General features: G+C 49.2%; 1 protein-coding gene across 2 annotated transcripts in view; it reads left to right on the top strand.

Annotated features, from left to right (window-relative positions):
• The window catches only part of ADAMTS12 (ADAM metallopeptidase with thrombospondin type 1 motif 12), a 150,974-nt gene that overhangs the window by 75,399 nt on the left and 61,206 nt on the right, over positions 1-14,369 (top strand). For both annotated transcript variants that reach the window (XM_045571875.1, XM_036409331.2), the window contains exons 4-6: positions 8,489-8,685; positions 9,395-9,478; positions 14,069-14,193. In XM_045571875.1, coding sequence (XP_045427831.1) covers positions 8,489-8,685; positions 9,395-9,478; positions 14,069-14,193 — 406 coding nt within the window. The remainder of the gene's footprint in view (positions 1-8,488; positions 8,686-9,394; positions 9,479-14,068; positions 14,194-14,369) is intronic.

Here is a 14,369-nt window from a genome sequence, read left to right as displayed (position 1 = left end):
GATTCCACGGGGCGAGCGCTGCACGCTCATCCACCCCTGCCCAAGGCAGACCCACGCCCAGGTGAGGCATTGTGGCTAGCTTCTCATAACGCACTTTTCCTCCTGATCGAGTATTTCTCATCCCCCAGAGCTTGTCTTTACACATTCAAAGCTTGCCTTTGCAAAGCACGTGAACCCAGCTTCTCTTTCGGGGGGGAGTAGGTGCCTTTGGGGGTGATCCTGAGACCCGCTACCATCTTCCAAAACCCTGATGCTGTCCTTGCTAGTAACCGACAGTGAGCATTTTAGGGTTTCCAGCCAGTGTTTATTTAGTGGATCAGTTATTAATAGTAAGAGATAACATTCATTCATGTTTGCATTGTCAGTTAAGTATTAGCTGTGGCCAACTACTGTTCGGTGTCCTATGCATCCACTCACTGTTTTATAATAATTCCACAGGATACACTTTCACTATGTTTCCAATTAAAGGTGAGGGAATGAAGGCAGGGAGATGTCAGGTCAGTTACCCAAATTCAGGAGCGACGAAGCAGTGCTGGTTCAGCCTTAGGCCTCCGCAGGTGGGCATCACCCTGTGCCCACACCGAGGTGGCGATGCTGCCCTCTGTGCCGCACAGGGTCAGGGTCCCTCCAGGCCCCGGGGCCATGGTGCTGTGTGTGGTGAGTGGTCTTCAGAAAAGGCCCTATAGTTCTCCCTGTGGGCATTTCAGAGAGGAGGCTGGAGGAGCTAGCTGTGAGGAGGCAGTGATGACATTCGGCTCACACGCCGCCTCCGTGGGAGGACGTGGCTGTGGATCTGTTGACACAGTTCTGCTTACAGAGGGCGCGGTGGCGGGAGTGGCGCTGGAGCGGCAGTGTGCCAGGAAGGCCACCGGCGTCTGTTTGTGCAGCACGGCCCCAGGCCAGCTGCAGCTCAGCGAGAGCTTTAGTTTAGAACTTCCTGTGCCTCTTGTGGATCCAAAGTGTTTCCTATGCGTTTCAAAACAGTCATTGGAAAGGAAGCAGGAACAGTCGGTCAGCAGTAAAAATGGAATGGTGTCTAGCAACGGGCCCGGCTCCCAAGGCTGCTGTCCTGCAGGGAATCAGTGATAGGCACCTGGAAAGTTCCCTGTGAGTTTCGATGGGGAGGGTGGAGCGGGGATTGGAAGGGCGAGAAGGTTCCGGGTTCTGGGAACAAATGGTACAGGGCCAAGAGTTACTCACCAGGCCATGGTCTGGAGTGAGGTCCTGAGCTGAGATAAGGTTGGCTCAGGGGAAGAACATGGTATTTGAAAATGGTGGAAGCGAACAGCTCTATTGGAATCTTCAGTGTAAGAGCGAAGAGGCCCATCAGCAGATGAGCAGATAAAAAAACTGAGGTACATCTACACAGTGGAATACTACGCTGAGGTCAAAGGAAGGAACTCTTACCATTTGCAACAGCATGGATGGACCTGGGGAGCATTATGCTGAGTGAAATAAGCCAGGCAGAGAAAGATAAATATCACATGATCTCACTCATTCGTGGGATATAATGCCCAACATAAACGGATGAATAAAAACAGATCCAGAGACAGAGAAGCATCGATCAGACCTTCAAACCTCAGGGAAGGTAGGGGAGGGTGAGAGTAAGGGGAGAGATCAACCAAAGGACTTAAGATGCATGCATATAAGCCTTACCAATGGACACAGACAACAGGAGGAGGATGAGGGGGTAATGAGGACACATATATAACACCTTAATCAATAAAGAAATAAAAAAAAAAAAGGAAAAGCTGAAATGATGACATCATCTCTATGTGCTTCCTTCATTGCCGTCTCTCAAGGCCATATGTTCTCTGGCCCTCCCCATCTGTCCCGGATGGTCTCTGAGGCCACTTGCTCACATTCATCATGGCCCAACCAATCGCTCTGATAGTTTCTGGTGCCCTAAGCTTGCGCCTGTTGTAGGGATTTCATACTTGCTCTTCTCACTGTCTGGAACATTCTCCCTGTGTGTCTGCACATATGCTTCTCATCACCTAAGTCTCAGCTTACAGGTTGCTCCCTTGAAGTGGTTTCTCCTGATCACCCTCTCTAAGAACATTCTCCCCTACACTTCCGTTTGTAACCGCAGTGCATATTACAACCCCTGATTTTTAAAAAATATTGATATATATATTTTTTATTTATTTCAGAGAGGAAGGGAGAGGGAGAGAGAGAGAAACATCAATGATGAGAGATAGTCATTGAATGGCTGCCTCCTGCATGCCCCACACTGGAGATTGAGCTCACAACCTGAGCATGTGCCCCGACCAGGAATTGAATGGTAACTTCTTGGTTCATAGGTCAACACTCATCCGCTGAGCCACGCTAGCTTGGTTGTCTCACTTGTTTGTGGCGAGTCTTTACAAATAGATGCAAGTTGTTTCCTCAACTTCTGGACAGTGACTAGCTCATAGTAGATGCTTAGTAAGTGTTTGTTTTCAAGAGAGGGGACTGTTGGGGGCGGGAGGGGGGGAGGAACTTGGTGATTGGGATTAGAAAAGGGAGGCCTGGTGAGCCTCTGGAATGGTTTGTGATGGGTCTCATCTCTTTGACTCCATGCTCTGGTGGCAGAAATTGGATTCAGGATCATTTTCTACATGAGATTCTCCAGTTTCCTTTATGATGACGTTGGACTGCAGACCTGAGTGGAGAAGCAGAACATTGATCTGCCCAGTGATTTAGCAAGCCGCTTGAGCCTTCAGGAACTCTTTTTCTTAAATGTCTTTGATGTTGCTTTATATAAGCTATTGCTATTAATGCCTTCATCAGTCGGTCAATTCTTTTCTCTTATAAAGAGTGTCTAAGAGAGAATGATGTCCCAGGTGTGAATCAGGCTCAACTTAGAGCTTGTTAAGGTTCTGAGAATAGTCCTTTAGCGTGGTGTTAATAGCATTTCTTCTGTAGGAAGGGTTATGGGAGATTTAAATCTGTTTTTAGCCTTCGGTGAATACCCAGAAAATCCATTTGGTCCAGTGTATGCACTACAGAAATCCTTTACAAATTGCTGCTGGTGGTTGTCACTCTCCATTAAATTGACATCAATAGGAAACCTGAAAAAGGAAAATGACAGGGATGCGTGGGTTCTGTAGCTGGGTGAGGTTGAGGGGGGACTTACCATTTTTATTTCAAATGGCTGAAGGCAGACTATGGGAGCAGTACTGGGCTGATGGTTGTGTGGTTTCTATCTTCTCATTATACTCCCACAAGTTCAGTTTTCAGTTGGCAAAGGGCCTGGGTCACTGTCCTGATTGCCGGCTCTGAGTGTGGAAAATCAAGGCTATGGGTTTGGAAGGTCAAGGTTATGGGTTTGCTCCTACTCAAAGCACCTGTGCCCTGGCCTGGGAGGGCATCCTAATTTAAATGTTAAATGTTTGAACATATCCAATGTGAGGAGAGCGAGCGTCTCAGTAATTATGGATATTCAAATCTGGAGAACTTCTTACTGACTCAGGCCTCCCAGGGGCTGTGCTGGGCCGGTGGGAAGCTGTCCATGCCATTCCCTTTTGAATGTCAAGGGGCAACTCAAAAGGGAGGAATGAGCACTGGTCTGTATGGTCCATCATGGATGTGGATGGAGTTCATTGTTGCCTGTATTTATGCACATGTCTTTGATTTCCCACACCCAGATTATATCCCTGATAATGTTAGCATGGACACTTCTTTCCTCTCCCCAACCCCGGTCCTCAGAAGTCACTCTTCTTGGTGGTAAATACACTCATTCAGGAAGGAGGCACACGGGGCTGAGATGGGCTTGTGCCAGAGGAGTCGCTGATCTCTGGGCTTGGAATTGGGAGATGGGTAGGTTGAGATTTTGCTTTTGCAACTACTGTGTGAGCTTGGACATGCTCCTACTGGGAAGAACAGTTTCACTCGTTCCCTTTAAATTCGTTCAGCTCCTCTGGTGGCACCGTTCAACTTGCATGCCCCTATGCTGGGAACCACGGAGAGTCAGCCACCGCTCGTTTATGGACATGGGAAACGTCCACTTTATGGAGTCTTCGCAGTGAAATGAGAATCTCACCCCAGCCTCTGGCTGCAGCCCTTTTTCAGCCTCTCTGGATCCCTCCCACCCTCTTGGTTTGTGTTGGTTCAGAAACACAAGCTCATTTTGATAAGCAAAGGGTAACATAATTACAGCGGAGAACTGATGTCCCTTCATCACTAGGTATAAATGCAAATGGTGTTGTAGGGTCAGGCCGTTTGGAATTATCCAGCCATTCTGAGCTCTCTAAAGGCTACACGATCAACCCTTCGCCCCCACTTTATCTTTCCCCAGAGAGACCAGCACAGGGGAAAGAAAATACTTGCACAAAACCTGAGGCCTAATTAAACATCACAGTTTACATATGTTGAGTTCACTGTCCCATTTTTGAGAAGAGAACATCCTAGAGCCCGTTTCTAAACCCGCAGGCCTGAAGTGCCATCTCATGGAGGAGTGATGTGTGGTCGATGTCTGATGAGCAAGCTGCCTTGTTGGGCCAACAACCAAGGAGTTAGATGGAGGATTAGAGAGCAAAACCTACACTCTCCAATGTAGAATCCAAGAAAGCAAGCGGACCTGCCAGGGACGGTATGTCAGGCTGGCCACGCGAAGGCACACTGAGCTGCCGAGGAAATGCCTCACCATCCAGAGGGAGCAGAGGCGGGAAGGTTACCCCAGGGCTGGCTTGTCAGCAGGATGGATGGAGCGTAACCCCGGGACACGGTGGAAGTCATGGGGGCGGGACCACCGGGCTGCATGCTGTCAAGGGTCCGTCAGGAGAAGCCCAGGGAAAGACGTTTAATTTATGTTATTGCCAAGCCTCATTCTGCTGGAATGTTTTGCAACGTGGGATTTCTGTTTCACTAAACTGTTAGTTTATTTAGAAAAGTCTTACTCCGATAACGCCACTTCTTGAAATACCAATGCCTTAAAACGCATACTTTAGAGATCAAGAAAGGGATCTCTGATTGAGTCTCTCTAGGGACCTAAAGGGCACTGGGGAGGGGGGGCTTACTGATGTAGGGATAGTTTTAGTCTCAAAATATGGTTGAGGCCACAAAGTGACACGGTGACTCCAGGACATGGCAGGTCTCTTGCTGGATGCTTAGCCCACATCCCGATTTCCTGCTTTATCAGAGCAATTCTGTGAGTCGGGATTCAGACAGGACAGCAAGTACATAGGAGACCCTGGATTGATGTGCCTTGAGCTCCAAATACATTCTGTGCAATAAAACTATAATGTGAGCCACAAAAGCAAGTCCCAGTTTCCTATTTGCCCAGAGAAAAATAAAAATGAAACAGGTGAGATTGATTTTAATAATTCACTGAGCCCAAGATCCGCGGATCTTATCATTGCCATATGAAATTGGGGTACATTGTTACTGTGATCGGTTACTTTTCTTTTTTCACACCGGCTATGGAAGTCCAGGGTGTAGTTGACAGAACATTTCAGTTCTGAATTTAGCACATTTCAAGCGCTCGTATTGTCCTGTGCTCCTGCGGGCCCCGGTGTTCTCTCCATTGCCCCGGGAGAGTGTTCATCTGGCTAAGTTCAGCGTCTCCCTTCAGACCTCACGTATGTCTAATTTCTTAATGGAAGTGCTGGCTCAGATTTTCAAAGCTCTTGCCTTCATAGAAGAAAGGCTGGATTATTAGTTGGAATAATTCCTTTTTTCCCCCTCCTGGATTTTGCATCCTCTCTCCCCTCCTCCGCCCCCCAGGTTTATTTCTCTCCTTTTGGAGAACCAGGTAAAATGGCCAAATTGGGCAGACTTCTACTTCTCAATACATATGTAGGAAATTATATTATTAGGCTGTTGCTAAGGGACCATTTAACGTGATTGGGGAAAATAGCCTTTGGTGCCTTGGTTAAAAAGATAGACATCAATGAGAGAATTAGAGAAGTCCAGCAAAATGCTGCTATTAAATTATAAAATTTGTCAAAGTCAGGATCGTCACCATATTTTTAAGGTTTCTTTTTCTAGCCATAAAAGTAATATAGAAAACATAATAAAGCAGAAACAAGAAATAAATTGCCCACAATTTTACTTTCTCTAATGAACGTCTATAAGAGTAATATAGAAACTATAATAAAGTAGATAAAAGAAAAAAATTGCCCACAATTCACTTTCTCCAATGAACTAATAAGTTTCAGATCCGACATGGGAATGCCTAGTTCCTTATAGGACCTCTTATCCCTTAGAGGCAGGAGAGCACCTTACTCCAGAAGAGTGTTTCCTTTAAGAAGCAACATTTGCCCAGTTTTGACACGTGCTCACTTTGGGGTTTGGGAGTTGGAGGCGGGAAAGATGCTGGGAAAAGTGCAGAGGTTGGGGAAGAACAAATGTCTACGTTAATGCGATGGCCCATTGAGCCTGCTGTGGGTGGCATGTCCCTTGAATGAATGAAGGGGACCCGCAAGGAAAGCTGAGAAAGGATGAGCCCAGTGTGTGTGGGATTCAGATCTCCCATCAGAACCAGACCCTGGCCTTCAGTTTGTGGCCTCGGATGCCCTGGTCTGTGGCCCAGCCCTGCACCGAGGCCTCTAGTTCTCCTGTGAACGACTTGCTCTTGCCCCAAGACACTCCTGCGAGGGCATTCCAGACCATGGCTCCTCTGTGGCCGCTGATGCCTCTGGCATTTGAAATCTCCCCTGAGTGAGGAGGAGAGACAAGGCGCTCAGAGGCTGCACGAGACTCACCTGGTCCTTCCCCAGTGTCTGCTCCTCACTCAGACCCATCCTGTGTGAGGGGCCCATCCTGTGTGAGGGGGACCGTCCTGTGTGAGGGGGCCGTCCTGTGTGAGGGGGCCCATCCTATGTGAGGGGGCCCATCCTATGTGAGGGGACCGTCCTGTGTGAGGGGACCGTCCTGTGTGAGGGGGACCGTCCTGTGTGAGGGGACCGTCCTGTGTGAGGGGACCGTCCTGTGTGAGGGGACCGTCCTGTGTGAGAGGACCGTCCTGTGTGAGAGGACCGTCCTGTGTGAGGGGGACCGTCCTGTGTGAGGGGACCGTCCTGTGTGAGGGGGCCGTCCTGTGTGAGGGGGCCCATCCTGTGTGAGGGGGACCGTCCTGTGTGAGAGGACCGTCCTGTGTGAGGGGACCGTCCTGTGTGAGGGGACCGTCCTGTGTGAGGGGACCGTCCTGTGTGAGGGGGACCATCCTGTGTGAGGGGGACCGTCCTGTGTGAGGGGACCGTCCTGTGTGAAGGGACCGTCCTGTGTGAGGGGACCGTCCTGTGTGAGGGGGACCGTCCTGTGTGTCTGTGTGAAGGGACCGTCCTGTGTGAGGGGACCGTCCTGTGTGAGGAGGACCCTCCTGTGTGAGGGGACCGTCCTGTGTGAGGGGGACCGTCCTGTGTGAGGGGACCGTCATGTGTGAGGGGACCATTCTGTGTGAGGGGGACCGTCCTGTGTGAGGGGGTCCATCCTGTGTGAGGGGACCGTCCTGTGTGAGGGGACCATCCTGTGTGAGGGGACCGTCCTGTGTGAGGGGACCATCCTGTGTGAGAGGGACCATCCTGTGTGAGGACCCGAAACATGGCCCCACATGGGCTCCAGCATGGCTTGCTCCCTGGTTTGCATAGAATTGGAAACAGATTGTAGTTTGATAACTTTCCCGTGAGCTTCCAGAAGGGAGGAGAAGGTGACAGACAGGGGCATAAGAAGGGGTGCAGAATTAGAAGCCATCAATACCATTTCTGGGGTTTTCTTAGGGGAGTCATACTTACCCATGCAGGTACGTGAGGAGGGAAGTAGAAAGTTGTTCTACCGCGGATAAAGTTAACCATCTCCCCCTCTCTGAGCCTTCACAGGACTTCCCTCCGAAGCTTCCACAGCCCGAGATTATTTTCCAAAAGCCTTACATCAAAGCACTTTGATGTAAAATTCAAATAATAGCATTTGAATTTTGTTATTTTCAAGTAAAATTCACAATAAGAGCATTTGAATAGACTCAGACCTGCAATTATGTCTCATTTTTTTGTAACTATTAGTCATTGTGCTCTATTTCACATAGACAGCAAAATTGAGGAACTGGGAAGAGGTGTATAGCAAATCAGTGTAATCAGCTATCCGACTCACAGAGAGCAGAGGGAGAGGGCAGGACATGCTTGCAGCCCCTGCAGGAGGGCCAGGATTCAGACTGCTTCTAAGAGCAGGCAGGTAATGAGGGGAAGGACAGCAGTGGGGTTTCCGCTCAGCACAGGAGGGGACTGACTGACAGAACCAGATGCCTGGGCAGAGGTGAGTGCCCTGCCACGGAGGCCTTCGAACTGAGGCTGGGTGGCCATCGCTGGAGACTAGGAAGGAGAAATGAGGTTATCTTGGTCATATTCATTTAAAATTGGTCCCTTCTTCCATTGCAGCCATGTATATATAAAAACGTGCATTCATACACCATTAACCACAAATTAAATTTATGGCCTTGCATCTTCACAAGTGGAAGTGGGTAATATTGGAGAGAGAGACAGACTGAACTGACTGCCTTCTGCTCAATGTGTAGACAGCCCTGGCACCTCCCAGACGCTGGAGCAGCGGCGAGAGGAGTGGGAGAGGAACGCCTGGCCCCGCAGACGCATCTCCCGGCGCTCCATCAGCAGGGAGAGGTGGGTGGAGACGCTGGTGGTGGCCGACACCAAGATGGTTGAGTATCACGGGAGCGAGAACGTGGAGTCCTACATCCTCACCATCATGAACATGGTACGTCAGACTTCAAGGGGAACCTGGCATTAGAAATGCTCCACACTAACCAAAAATGAGAGAGACCTTCCTGTTTTGGTTGTGCTTTGAACATAGATGGATGAATCCATTCCCTGCTGAAGTGATGAAGGATGGAAATTCAGGACATATTAGTCTTTCTCTTAAAAATGTGTGTCCTAGAAAAATTTGTAATTTACCAGTTACACTTTCTACTAAGTATTTATCAAGTGACTCAGTCCTTTCAGTAGGACTTTATCTTAGTGATTTCCATCAGTGCACAAATGAGTAAACTGAGGCACAAAGAACTAGAATGTGATTTCCTCAAGGTGGTTAGAGCTAGAATTAGAATAGAGTTAATGATCCTGGATTTCCAGCTTACCCTTTGCACGATTGATGTTTTCTAGCTTCCCAGAGAGTAAGTTCTATTGAATGGGGAATGACATTTGCCTGGGTCACTGATAGTGAGAGAGGAAGACCCTGGGTCAGGAACAGGGGCAAAGAGAAGAAACGCACCAATCCCTAAGCACACAGCCGATCTATGACCTTGGAAATGTTGTCTTTAAATATCACAATGCGGTTTGGGCTGGAGGCCTTCCTCCTTCTTTCCTCCAACAAAACTTGTTAACCCATAAGATGTCCTCCCCCCTGCCCCCTGGCATTTGTCTGTTATCCATTCACATGGGCTAATGGGTTTCCATTTCTGATCTAGGTCACCGGGCTGTTCCATAACCCCAGCATCGGCAATGCCATTCACATTGTTGTAGTGCGGCTGGTTCTACTTGAAGAGGAAGAGGTAAGGGGTAGTTTCCCTCTTCTCCTCTGACCTGTACCTTCGTACTCCCTGCTTCCTTTCTGCAGTAAAACACTTAACGGACAAGAGAGGGGATACCAGAAGGTGGGGATCCGGTGATGTCCGCTTTCTCACCACGTCCTGCAGAGACGGTCATGGCCTTTTTGGTCTTTGCTTGCTTCCCACCCTCCCCCTCCCTGAACTCTGGATAGGTGGGCGGCACTTGGCTTGTCTGTGCCTCCATAGCTTTCTTTTATAAAATGGGGATGATAACCTCTACTGCCTGGAATTGCTGGGAGAATCAAACGTGTTACCCCACGTAATAGCATTGGCTGGGCTTTAGAACCCAGTCAATACGTGTTACTTATTAGTATCATTTTTATGATTCTTATAATTATCATTGCCATCATTTAGGTCCCACAACAACTCCATAAACTCTTTACTATTATTAGCTCATCTCCCAGAGGAGAACACTGTGCCACAGGCCTAAAGGGTCAGATCAGGGTCCTAAGAGGCTGGAGACTTCTTTAAAGCCCAGGATAGAAACAGTACTGGGAGGGGAGGAGGGAGCTGGGATAAAGCCGGGAGGGCCCACATCACTGTGCCATCAGGTGTCCAGCTGGCGTACGAAGCAGCAGAAGGTTGACAGCAGGCAGGAAGTGAATGTCCTCACGGGGACTGTCCCTCTTGGTCTCAGTGGTTTCGTCTGGGGCTCGCCTTTGTGAGACTCTGGAGCTGAAAACCCCCTGCTTTGGGAATCCAGGCTGACAATTTCCTGTCCCCGGGGTGATGTGTGGTTCTGTAATAACCTCTGCAGCTCTGCTGTTTCAGGATAAACGTTAACAATATGAACAAAGAATGCGAAGACTCGTTCCCTTTTTAAATGAAAGACCAATACCTTTTCCTCTGATAGTTTGATGAGTTACTCCTTAAGCACCTGGGAAGTTTTCAGATTAAACTTTTTACTGCTTTTCTCTTCTCTGCCATTCTCTTTCTTCCGGGAACCCACGCCTGGCTAAATTGTGTGCTGAATCAAAAGCTGCTACCAGCAGGACTTCTCAAAGAAATCAAGACAAGATTTTTTTTTTTCCATTATAAAGAGCTTAAAAGGGACAGACCAACTTATAATAAAAGCCACGTACTTGGCAAAATCATTTTCCATTTCGCATTTGGGCCTGCTTCTGTGAGCTGTTGTTGGTTTCCTCGGGATCACCTCCCTGCTCGGTGAGGTCACCTCCTCCAAAGCATAGGAAAGGGGCGCGGGAAGTGAATTGGACTCACTTGAGAAAATGAGGTGAGAAAAAACTGATGCAAGAACAAAAAGGAAAAATCCATTTTTGTTTACAAAGGAAATGGGGGAAATTCGTGCGGATGGGGGTTTGTTTAGGCAAGCTCAAATCATTAGGAACTGCTTCACAGAAACTGGTCAGCACAAGTCTCCCCAGGCTCGCTGTGAGCCCGCGCAATATCTCTGCCGTGCATTCACATCTCGTGCAGGCTTAGGGCTGCCTTGCAGCGAGGCACAGCGAATGACTCTCCCCAAGGCACCTGTGATCAACTGCATTCAAAAAACTAAATGAGTAAATGCTCTTTGGATTTAATCTTTTAGGAGATTTGGAGATTTAGAGCTGAGGGGACTGGAAAAAATGTGTGCACTATTAAAATCTGCTGGAAGAGTCGTGACATTGAGCAGAAAAGCAGTAAGGTTTCCTTAAGACCATGCCACTGAACTTGTGTTGAATGTCCCATCTTGTAGAGGAAAGCTCTTCACAGGGGCAGCGCACAGCAGCAGTGGTCAGCAGCTCAGCTCCGTGTGCCGTCACTTCACTTGTAGGAAGAACAAACAAAAGCAGCGGGGAGAAATCATAGATATTTCGTAGGTTAAAGAGGGGAAAGAGAGGAGAGAAAGATATTCTGGGTAGAGGGAACAGCTTGAAGAGAGCAAGGTAAAAAATAGCACGGGGTCTGGGAATGTGGCTTTTGGGTAGTGGTCATAGAAGCAGTTTGGAGGTTGCTGGAGCTTAAACTGTGAGGCGGCCAAAGAAGGGAGAGCTTCCTAGAGGCTAGACTTCGCAGGGTCTTGCATCCTGGGTCTGTTTTGGGCAGATTTTGGTTTTGACTAGGTTGACCTGGCAACAGCAAGGAGGATGGGATGAGAGAGAACAAGGAAACAAGAAGAGCACTTAAGAGATGCTGCAAGCATAAATCCAAGCACACAATGGTGAGGGTCTGAGCTAAGGTGGCTGGGGGTAAAGATGAAGAGGAGGTAGAATGAGCAGCCCAGGAGGACACACTGGGATGCAGGACATGAGGGAGAGGAGGCCAGTAGGTGGACACTGGCATGTTTAGATTGGGACACTGGGTTGATGGTGGTCCCTGTAACTAAGCCCGAGGATACGGGGAGAACAGCAGGTCAGCATGCAGGGGAGGAATATCCGGGATGCTGAGATGGGGGTACCTATGTGCCATCCAGAAGGACATACCCATCAAGAGGTTTGGATACATGAACGTGACCTGTCAGAGAGATTTGGACTGAGGTATGGGTTTGAGAGTCAATAGCTTATAGGTGATTTCCCAAAATAGGACTGTGACTGAGAATGAATTAGACAATGAGCCCACAGAGTGGCAGAAGAAGAGCACATGGAGGGGACTGAGAAGTGAACAGTGAGTAGGAGGCGGACAGACAGAGAGTAGAGGGTCTACTTGTGGAAGTGAGAGGTGAACTAAGCGGTAATCCTCAGCCTCTACTGGCGAACTGCTAAAGCTTTCCAGTTACTCAGAGCAAGCACATGGGAAGAAGCCTTCAGTCGCTTGGGAACCACTAGTCCTAGAAGTGGCTGCTCTGGGACCTACTCTGCCAAAGCCTGCTGTAGACTTGGTTAAGGTCCCACCCCTCTCTGGCCCGGATTTTCTCATCATTTAAACAAGCGGATTGGAGGCCTAGATCCTATGGTCCTTCAGGGAAATGGGCTCTCCCTAATGCCGGGAAAACTAGAAGCAGAGTTTATGCAGCAACATCTGGAAAAGGACTCTCCTCGTGCTGAGGCTGTGCCCCTGCTGACGCTGAATTTGGCTCAGGAATGAGGAGGAGGGGATACTACCCTTTATACCTCCCTTCTGCCTCCCGACTGGCCCTGGGACAGCACTCATCTCTTTCCCAGCTCTGTGACCTTGTCATTGCAAGAGTGCTGGAAAATGGAATCATCCAGCATGCGCCTCTTGAGATGAGATTTTTTTTCCCAGTCAGCATGACTTCCTCGAGAGCCGTCTAAATTGTGTGTATTGTGTGCATCAGCATTCAGTTTTCCTGAGACGGATACACGTGATTTGGTGTAAGGTGTCCCGAGGCGGTGAGCCCAGCCCATGTTTCAAAGGACATTGTGGGGCGGCCGGTCCCGTTAGAACCGCAGGTTCCTCTAGGAGCCCTGGTTCTCGCTGCCTTTGTCAGTATCTGACCCGAGTGACCTCAGCTAGTTCTTCAGTGATGAACATAACCAGGCTCTCTTTACAAATAATGCTGAGAGGATGCAATTAAATGAAAGAATAGGTGTAAAATTCTCTGTCACATAATGGTAAAGAAATGCTTCCTTCCGGTTTTTTTAATCCCTCCTTCCCTCTTTCCCTCCCTCTTATTTCCTTCTTTTTTCTTCCTCTCCCTTCCTTTCTGGGGGGGAGGGGGGGACTGGGAGAGTCTCTAATAGGCATTGGAGCCTCTCAGGCCTCCTTTGATTTGGGTGTGGCCTTACCAAAACACTGATGGTGAGGAGCAGGTTCATAGCTGATGAAGAGGGTGTGTGGTGTCCTGGGGCTGAGCCCAGAGTAAGAGCCTGAGCTTCCAGTGGGCCCTGGGCATAGTCCTTCTCCAGGTAGAACCCTCCCTTACCTCCAAACGGGAAAGGAATTTCTCCTGCAGAAACTCCAGTGGAACTGGAGTGCCCTTGGAGCTGAAAGCCCATTTTCCTTCTCCCTCATCTGACAAGTGTTCACCCAGTTAGTCTGGAACAAACACTCTCCTCCCATCCCCATTAGCAACTGTGGGCCTCAAGATGCCTTGGGAGCCCTGCCAGCTGCAGCCTGGGGCACCTTCTACAGCATCCCAGTGGCTGCCCGACAGCCAGTGGCCCCAATCGTGGCCCTTCACCCACAGATGTCAAACCACCAAGGTTGGACTGGCAGGGAGCCACCCAGTGCAACCCCGGCCTTCTCGGATGCCTCATGAAAGGAAGAACTTTTTGTTGCAAGTCTGTTCATTTTGCATTTGACTTTGGAAGCAGAGAGCCAGTGAAATAGAACTTCAAACAGCCGCGGGTCTTTGCTAACATATTCTTGGTTTCCCTTTAAGGGTTTCTTGTCCGAGTGATCGCTTCTGTCTTAAGTTCTCCCCTCCCCCGGTTCTTTTAGTGGAAGTCAGGCGAGTCGTAGTGTTTAAGCAGAGGGTTCGCTCAGAGAAGGAACTTGGCCGCTGCCAAATTCTGCCAGATCACTGAGGCACTCACCCCGTGCTCATCCCACTCGGCTTCTTCTGGAGACTGACCTGATGGGCCCCGCCACGGTGACCTCACCCGTGCCAATCTTTTCCTCTTCCTCCTCCAGCAAGGCCTGAAGATAGTGCACCATGCCGAGAAGACCCTGACCAGCTTCTGTAAGTGGCAGAAGAGTATCAATCCCAAGAGTGACCTCAACCCTGCCCACCACGATGTGGCCGTCCTTCTCACCAGGTACCGCAGAGACACAGGGAGGCCAGGGGCTGCAGGCAGGGCGGGCGGCAGGTGGAAGGGGTGCCAGATATTCAGACTCATGAGATTCTCCTACTCTTTGCTGTTCTTGGTCATTTCTAAAGGTAGCTTCTACGATCTAAACAACTCCTGACTCCCATATGAGTGGGGGGACAGAT

The sequence above is a fragment of the Pipistrellus kuhlii genome, unplaced genomic scaffold (assembly GCF_014108245.1).
Source record: "Pipistrellus kuhlii isolate mPipKuh1 unplaced genomic scaffold, mPipKuh1.p scaffold_m20_p_4, whole genome shotgun sequence".
NCBI lineage: Eukaryota > Metazoa > Chordata > Mammalia > Chiroptera > Vespertilionidae > Pipistrellus > Pipistrellus kuhlii.
This window is presented reverse-complemented; position numbering and strand designations above follow the sequence as displayed.